The sequence below is a fragment of the Lepisosteus platostomus genome, chromosome 2, assembly GCF_059453375.1.
Source record: "Lepisosteus platostomus isolate fLepPlt1 chromosome 2, fLepPlt1.hap1, whole genome shotgun sequence".
Classification (NCBI taxonomy): domain Eukaryota; kingdom Metazoa; phylum Chordata; class Actinopteri; order Semionotiformes; family Lepisosteidae; genus Lepisosteus; species Lepisosteus platostomus.
The window spans coordinates 75109017-75118373 of NC_142612.1; the positions used below are offsets into that span (position 1 = coordinate 75109017).

General features: G+C 37.6%; 1 protein-coding gene across 2 annotated transcripts; it reads right to left on the reverse strand.

Moving 5' to 3' along the window:
* Positions 1–2939: 2939 nt before the first annotated feature.
* Positions 2940–9037, reverse strand: sptssb (serine palmitoyltransferase, small subunit B). Of its 2 annotated transcripts, XM_088618484.1 has the most exons (3): positions 8786–8870; positions 5389–5393; positions 2940–4627 (listed from the first exon to the last, which is right to left on the reverse strand). In XM_088618484.1, exons 1-3 carry the CDS (start codon positions 8823–8825, stop codon positions 4358–4360), a joined length of 315 nt encoding a protein of 104 aa, XP_088474610.1. In that variant the 5' UTR covers positions 8826–8870; the 3' UTR covers positions 2940–4357. The 2 variants fall into 2 exon arrangements, with proteins under 2 accessions (XP_088474610.1, XP_088474600.1); XM_088618474.1 differs by lacking the exons at positions 5389–5393; positions 8786–8870 and adding an exon at positions 8918–9037.
* Between the last annotated feature and the right edge of the window lie 320 nt (positions 9038–9357).

A 9357-nucleotide genomic window follows, 5' to 3' on the forward strand; every position in this document is an offset into this window, starting at 1 on the left:
TTGAAGATGAGATTTCAAATTGATCTCACCACACATAAGTGGTTTTACTTACATCTATTTGCTCGGTCACTGCTGAAAAAGCAGATAATAATATAACTGTTTGACAATAATTTAGTTGTTCAGATAGAGGAGTATCAGATGTATAACCACATTTAAAGACATAGGATAATAATATTGGACAAAGTTTAAGGTTTGTATATGATAGTAAAACAAAATATTTTTTTCTTACTTGAAGAGTACAGAACAAGTCATATTTGGTAGGAGCTAGCATGTAAATGAGGAAAGAAGTTCTGTGACAGAAATAAAGGAAGCGGTTCATTTTACCGTGCTGTACTGGGTTCATGCAGAATGGCATCTCAATGGAGACATCTTTCCCTTTTTTGTATTTACTCAATGGTTTGAGACAACGGTAGTCTATTGATGCTTTCAAATTGGCCAGACAATGGTCAATTGTTAACAGGTTTAATCTGACCACAGCTTGAACCAGATCTGTAGTGCATTAATTTATTCAGTATGCTTAGTCACTACATTTGATAAACTCCCCTTTCTTCTTGGAAGTAATAAAACCTTTCCATTCCCATGGATCTGTACTTCTCAAACACTGGAAGTCAAGAGCAGAGGGGAATTTCTTTAGCATTTTTCTCAGTTACCTCTAGCAGTTAGGAATCCGTCTGACATTACCTGCTTAAGAAGTAAGGAAAATGTTAGAACAATAAACACGATACTGTTGCTGTAAATAAACTGTTCTCTTTCAAGACTTGATGGTCAGGTTAAAGTCAGATCAGGAACTGGATCAGGGAATTTGATTTTTATCTGCACTGTAAAGGACAGAGATATTGTATTACAGTTAGCTGCAAATTATGTCAATTCAAATTAAAAATGGTTATTGTTTATATAAAAATAACCCCCCAAAATCATAAGAATTTAAGAGCTTACCCCAAAAAATCAAAACAATTTAAGAGCTTTTCACTATTATTGGAAGAAAATGCATGCAAGGCCTGGCCTTCTTTACCGATTGTTTTTCCAAAAGAATTTGAGATTCTTTGTTCACCATCTTTGTTCGTATCATTCACCAGAAAGAGGTTACACACAGCTTGGCTCAGAAACCAAGAGAAACATTTCACTCAATACAGATATAAAAATGCACTGTCATGCTGAATTCTTATTTACTTGATGAAACATTGACCTAATGCTTTGGCACACTGATTTTTTTTAAAATGTCTTTTACATCAGTAAGAATTAAACCAGTAAGAATCCTCCACATTAGTTTTTTTGTCATATACTGTATACAGTATGATACAGTATATGGATATGTAAAGGAAAATATAGTGTATATGTATAAACATACATCTCCATTTCAGGTGAAAAAATTTGTGGAACATGGGTATAGATTGTGATAGAACCTTCCCTGTCCAATCTGGACCTAGTGTAGATTTTCTTCTTATTTTCTGAGGAAATTCAAGTACTGATGTTTATCCTTATCTGGTCAGCAGGCATAGCTTCATTAAGTCATCAGCAAAATGTTTTGTTCAGGCCACTGAATGGTCATAAAAGAAGTTAGTTTAATAATTAACACTACACATGAAAAAAAGTGTAACTATAGTCTGTCTGCTGATTGGGGTAAAGAAGCAACCCAAACTATTTTTAGTTCATTAAGAAGTTGCTAAGTTGACTAAGGACAGTTTAGACTCATTGATGGCATGATCTTGTGAAATGAAGACCAGTTCCAGAAATATTTATATGTCAGCCAAATGGCCAGACATCTTACATTTTTTATTGAGCTTGAGTTAAAAAATCATTAGTGTTATAAAGCGATAAATCAAATTTTGTTTCAGCTACCCACATTCAAATAACAATGATAATGATTATTATTTTAAAAAAGCTGAGACTTCACAGAAGAGTTTCCTTATTGAATGTTGTTAAACTGTGTCTTGGACGACAAACATACGGCAAGGCTTGCAATAGAAAGTATATAACAAAGGAAAGAGTGCACTCCAGTGCATTAGGCACAGCACAGCCTTTTAATAGTTCAGTTGTTTTTGGACAGCAGAAGTTCTCTTACTGCCACACTATATGAATAATTGATTCTCTACAGAATATTCTTAAGAATTTGTACACCTGCATTTTGTAATACAATTTTGTAATACAGTAGTTTGTAATCGCCATACACCTGTGCTGGCAGTACTGTGGACAGATGACGCACGATGAAGCACAATTTGCATTTCTCAAATAAGAATCACTTATCTTGAATACCAGCTGCTTATCAGTGCTAACATGCTTTTACTGTATGTGTCACATAATGCTGCATAAAACTACATTCACCAAACGTTCCTATTAATTGTATGAAGTGATTATGTTAAATTGCTTCTCTTTTAAATGTTTTGTTGAAAATCTACCTTGTATATTTAATGTTTGCTAACTTCACATTTTAAGCCTGCCTCCTGGGCACTGATTTTGTAGATGAGAAAACTGGTTTGTTTAAGAAACCGTTACTTTTGCTTTATGAAAGAAGTCAGGTTCTGCAACCTTTCACTGCAGGCATACACCAAGAATGCACATTTATCTTCATTTTGTGAAACACTTTACACATTAGAGATGTCTAGAAAGTTTTTTTTTCCATCAAGATAGAAAACAGTGCTATGTGGAACTGACAAAAGCAGGTTAGACAGGTTCTACAATATGCCTTTTGTCCATAACTTACAACGCAAAATGCCTGGTTGGTAACTGATTTGCATTGCAAAATCTCTTCTGGAAATAATTTAATGTGGTGATTATTAATAGAGTGCCATACCTTTTACTGTACATAAAATATATGATGACAACTGGTTACTTAGCCTGCTAAAGATGTCTGTCACTATCAATTAAATTTTCACATAACATTGAGTTACAGTCCCAAGATTATGAAGAAAAAAATGTCTTCATAATAAGACCACATGTAAAAGTATTTATTTATATTTTATTTAAAGTTCAAGAAACATTCATACTTGTAGCAAAACTACACATTTTTCTTAGAAACTGTAATGATTCTAAGAAAAAAAAAGCATAATTTAAACAAGACAAACATCATTCTCATAAGATTATTACAGAAGTGTCTTCACTTGATAGCAACCTGTTCATTGAATTCTCTAGTTTTTGCCATTTACATTCATGGTTTTAAATGATATAAAAGATTAGTATTATACTACCCTTCACATTGCTTAACACTATGACAGCTATCAAGTGAACAACACATACTGCTCTAACCTAAAGATACAATAGGTTTATAACATTAACCAAAGTGAACATACTGTACTTAGTGATTCATAATAAATAAAGATAAGCATACTCTGCTAATTAACACAGTAACAGATCAGACATTAATAGTTATCTATACAGATGCATATTGTTCAACCACCCTTCACCATAAGGGAAAGTAAAAAACAGAAATAGAAATAACTTTACACTTATGGAAACTTTATACTTTGATCTTTTGTGTTCGTCCATTTTTTAGTTTATTACAGAGAAGTTAAAAGAGACAAGCATAAGAAGATCTCTCAGTTTGGCTGCTTTGAAAATATTGCAGAATTACTTCAGTCCATCAAGTTCAGCAACCAAGGCTAACAATCAATAATGTACAGTAAATTATTATTCACAGTGTTTAATGCAGTTTCAGACATGTTGAGACTTACACAGTCAATATTGCTCTGGGCATTGCAAGATTATGTAAAGTTGTAGTGACTATAAAGTGTTATATAAAGACAGAATGTATTTTGATCAGCGTTTGGGCTCATGTGCAACCCTGTACTACAGTAAAGACAAAACATACTCCAAGTGTTTGTGTTTACACATACTGTATCTACATGAGAAGTGCTGAATTTCACGATGCACAATATCAAACCTTCCCGTTACTTTGAAATTCTTATTCTTACTGAAAGCAGAAAATCGGATTTAGTCATTCCTCTTTATATAGTTATAGTCAATTTATAGATAGATTCAAATTATATTGGATACAGTCAGAGCAAACAGGTGCGATTAATATTTATTCAGTTTCTTTTTTCCGAATTGATAGTTCAGTCAACATGAGAGCTGCTTATGTGCAAACTTCAGTGCATCTTTCAGAAACAAATGCCTTAATATGGTTTCAACACAGGACAGTGATGGGAAGAAACAGCTGAGAATGGTTGGACTACTGGGAAACCTCTACTGCTGCCAAGTGCCAATTCTGGCGAGACAACTCGAATAAAACATGTTCAGTCCTTCCTTGACAGCGAAAAGATAGAAATGAAAGTTGTGATCTGCTGGCAATCTTCCGCGGAAGAAATTATTTCTTAAAAAAAAAAACCCAACTCATGCTCTAGAAGTCCGCTGCTGTCGAAAGTCAGTTCATCAAGGCAACAGTACTTTTGTGTTGGCCTCCAAAGAAGCCAGAGAAAAACTCCAGGGCCAGACGGACGTGGATTGGAATGAAGACGTAAGAAGTGTAAACCACCATTGCGATCATCGTGAATAAAACAGTATTGAAGATCGACTGTTCCCAAGGTTCCAACACATAGATTCCGGTGATCAGCAGGTACTGGTAATAAAGCCAGCAGAGATATTCCTTCAGGCTCTTCACATCCATTGGGCCACTTTGAAATGGACAGCCACACTAGAGGCACAAGAGACACACAAACACACAAATACACAAATATATCAATTGCATGAGCTGTTAGATCTGGTCCTTGGGGGCTATGACATTTTTTTTTCATTCCATCTAAGATCTTCATTACTACATTGATCTCATGGCTTGATTTATGGAAATCTATAAAAAAAAACAGTGTGTGTAACTCTACCCCTTGAGCTGGAAATGATAAATCCACTGACTGGAGGTCCTCGGCTACACAATTGAACGCTGTACTGACTTAATAATAGGTTTAATTTGAACTATTTGATTTTTCACCATGGTGGAGGTTGCCTTTTAACTATTACCTTTAGAAAAAACACTATTCAAAACTTGTGAGTAGACTAAACAAACTTGTAAATGTGCCAGTCAAGCAGCTCGTCGGTCCAATTACGGGCTCAATGAAACGAAGAGCTCAGATGGAATGAAACCCTGTATGTGTCCAGACTGTTGAGGGCCATCAGGTCTTCTAGCTCTTCTTCCATATGAGCTTTAATTTGCTTAATTAAGCCAATTACTTGATTCTACCATTTCCCCAGGTCAGGGGCTGTTAGTTATTTTTGACACACAGGCCCCAGATTAAAAGAAAACAAGTTAAACACACAGCACTTTATGATCGCTTTTTTGTTTGCCAGAGGCTCCTCTGTCTTGTATTCTTTCTTGCTGGTTGTACATTAATTTGCAGTGTTTTTTCCTGTACTGGCCACAGAACCTCTGCTGGTTTGCAGCTCATATAGACTGGGACTGACCCACCCTGTTTTATAGGGGATCATTTTGAGGATTTAGATGGATTATTTTAAACTGTTAGAAGAATTATACTGTTAGAGGAATTATTTTAAACTCTTAGGAGAATTACACTGAGGTTTGGTTCTGTACTGTGTCACTAATGGGTATAGGTTCATCTAATAAGATTCATAATGGCCTAGCTTATGACTGATAACTAAGTTTACTAGAATAATGAGGTCATCCATTAGGGAGAACAGTTGTTTCTTTAGTTTGTTTTTTTACTCACACCTGGGACAAAAATAATTAAAAGCTTTCTGAATGAGGAACCAGGTGTTTCAAAAATTGATTTTACAATGTACCATGACTCACTGACAGATTTACGCTTCATTTATTAATGCATAAAAAAAGTTAAAATGAAAGAGTTTGTGGTATAGATGATATAATAGATAATAGTTGTCAAACTGCCACTAAAACACTTGAAAAACTGGAAACGAGCACATTTGACATTTCGTTGTAACGGAACATACAGTATATCGTGCCTGCTTGTAGGCAGTGTTGCAAGAAGGCCGGTGCCTGCACTTGTATCCTGATGTCACCCCGTGCCCTGCTACCCCTGTTTGTTACAGTTGCAGGCTCCTCAGAAACCACCTTCACAGAACCAGCCCACAGAAGCAGCAGAAAAGTAGCCACAAGTGAACATGGAAAAGTGGCCATTCTGCACCTCCAGCCTGGGATGCTAATATCGAAGGGTGAAGAAGATGTGAGTTCTTCTTTAGAACCCGTCTTTAATCTTGAGTACCCTAATATGAAACACGTTCCCCCTTGAGCTTTTAACACACTTTTGTCCAGCGTCAGAGCCTGTGCAGATTTCTGCTTCAAACGTAGCGGAGGACTGCGCTTTCGAAAATACGGCAGCGTGACACATGAGATTGCACGCAAACTGCCTCCACTACCTGGCAGCGATTCGCTGTTGTTGTTTCTTAGCAATTATTTCATCGGCTCGAATTAAAAGGGGGAGCTGCACGGCAAAGGAAAGAGACCGGCAAGGGATTCTTGTAATGCGAAACTCGCACACTTTCCAATCTTGTAACAGTAGATTGGACAAATCCATTAACTTGGCAGACATGAACGAAACTTTGTGAAGTGCTCTTCGTGATCCATTGAGGGTGAAAAAAAGTGCTATATCAATCATTATTTTTTACTGTATGTTTAATTTACCGGTATATATTTTGTATGCATTATTATTTTTAAATGCATATGCAGGCCATTTATGCTGTAATGTTTATTCCGTAGCCTTTGGAATACGAAGCCTTTTCCAGCACTAGGCAGTGCCCCAGGGCTAAGTGTGCAGCACCTTTTGTTAACTAGGAATCCCAGGGTAACCAGAGAAGTGCCACGCAGAAATCTCCCGAGTCTGCCCTGGTGTTCTTCAATACTCTAATAAGACACGAGGGGGGCTAGGTGTTACATCCCAGCAGGCAGACTTGATCAAATAAGCCACTCGATGACAGTTTCCCTTTCATTTTAAACAGGCCAGACATAAATAAAAGTACGTTCAGGTTTAGGGAATCTTTCACTGAATTCCCACCCTCTGGGGGCTAGCTGTACTTTTGACATACAGTACAGTTGCTTCAGTAAAATCCCCCCCGTTTGCTTACAAATTGAGCCTAACACCCTTTCCAGCTGTAATTTAGGAAAACGCACGAACAGCATTAACAAATCATACTGTAACTATCTGGCGCACATTGGTAAGCCGCCTTTATTATTATTATTTATAGAGTATAATTAAATACTTTACTGTATATGTGGGAGAATCAACAGTATGTTTCTGACATGACACTGCTTGCTTAGTAGTGTACAGTTGAGCAAAGTGGCACCAAACCACTCATGAAAGTCGACAGGACAAAGCAAATTGGGCAACCGGTAGATAACCCCGGTAAACTCGTCTTTTTATTAGAATAAAAAATATAAATATGCATAATAAAATGGTTACTTGTCTGCCTAATTTGGATGAGGAAAGGTAATGTATTAATTGGAGAAATAATTATGATACATTGTCGAGAAGAACAGTATGACACGTGTTCTAACTTATACGCGTGGGTCCAGACGGGACAGCAGTCGTCAAGAGCCCAGCTGAATTGTTAAGACTTCAATGGAACACAACACAAATGACTAAATAAGTGATATAAATACGGATATTAAAGGACAGATATTAATCCAGACACGTTCAAAACGTGTCTGAACGTGTTAAGGCGAGCCTTCTCTGAAACTCGTTGTAAATGTAAATTGATGTCTCATTTACACATTGTTCACTGAGCAAGTGAACAATGTGTAATGCCAAACCCTGTGACATTAATTCTGGTTGATCTGTAACAGAAGAGAACAGCACAGATGTAATACGTTTAAATGGAAATATTTTCTTAGCGATAGGGGTAAAATTTAAAACCCAGATTCAAGACCGGGTGGCTGTATTTGAACTGTATTCAAAGACATTCTTGGTCAAAGTCACCCCCTCCTCATTCAATTCTGTCAGTGTGTTAAAATGGGGGAAAAGTATTCACATTTTCCAAGTGTATCATTAAAAAAAACACACACATATATATATATATTTGGGACAAATACTTTCACTTTAGCGTTACCCCGAGACCAAAGCCTTTGATTACTGATTACAGTTTTTTAAAAAAACGATAGCAATAAATATCAGACTCACCTATATCACCTTCCTTTTAACTCTACTGTTAGTGGGCAAGGTTTATTGCAAGACGCCGAAGCGAACTGACAGAATTCCACCAGTGTGCCACTGCTTTATGGAATCTAAAAGCTGCCCTACCTGTTCACCATCCACCAGGTACCTTTCTTTTACCACACCCACTATTCATGTTTACACTCACCTGTGCGTTAGATGGGTGTACAGTACTGTATGTTTAAAGCACACGGAAAAGATTACAGATGAACCCCTGCGCGCCTCGTCCGAACACAGGCTGAGTACAAAACAAACTAAAAAAAAAAACGCTTGTTTGAAGCATTGTTTGCTTTTCCGAAAACCGTCACTTCCACACTGATACAATTGGGACCTGCAACGAAATTACTGAACTTTCCCTCTGTAATATCCTCATAACAGCCTGCCATCACACTGATGATGCACCGCAGTCATGCGGACCCTGGAGTCCGTCTGCAGTATTTCAGCAGAGGAAACGCTGTAACAGCAGAAGTATCACTTTTCTTCTAATTTAAAGATGCTGCAAAATTTGGCACAAGCGTCAAATATAAATATGCAAGCGATGCTAGTAAAGTGCATGTGTATAAAACGCCAACCGAGACAACCCCCCCATCCCCAGTGATATGGCGAAACACGCAATGGCGTAGGCTGCAAGGACCGCAAAGAGACACTACAAAGTCAGCCGGACATTTGACATTTACGTTTTGAAAAACGTTCCTGATCCGTTATGTCATAGACCATGCAGTTCCGCGGCAGACCGAAAATAGGTATCGCAGAAACAGCATGAGATAAAGGTGGTTGTTTTCCCCCTTACTGCAGCAGAATTATAGTACAGTACCGAGTTCAGTTCCCCATAGAAATCAGCATCTCACTCCAGTCATTTCACGGGCTCCGCTGGCTGTCGAGGCGCGTTCACGGTGTTGCTTGAAACGCAGCAAATTCTGAGGTGAACGCGCAGACGATGTCGATAGTCTGGACAAGGACAGTAGACTTGAGTATCTAGAGGGTGCATACAGCTCCAAACTCAGCTATCGGCGGCAGTATCTTTAAAAAAAAATACTTTTACACATTAAAACGTAAAGGGTATAATTAAAATTTACAACAGAGCCAATGCAAACATAGCTTGTAGTGACAGTATTTTTGAAGACGGTCGAGTACGGAGCTGAGTCAGCTCTAAGTTTCGGCTTTGGAGCCTTCTTCAGGTGGTAATATTTTAGTCGTTAGAGTTAACAGCCATCAAAGCACACATGCTTGCTGGTGGGATCCAAGATGC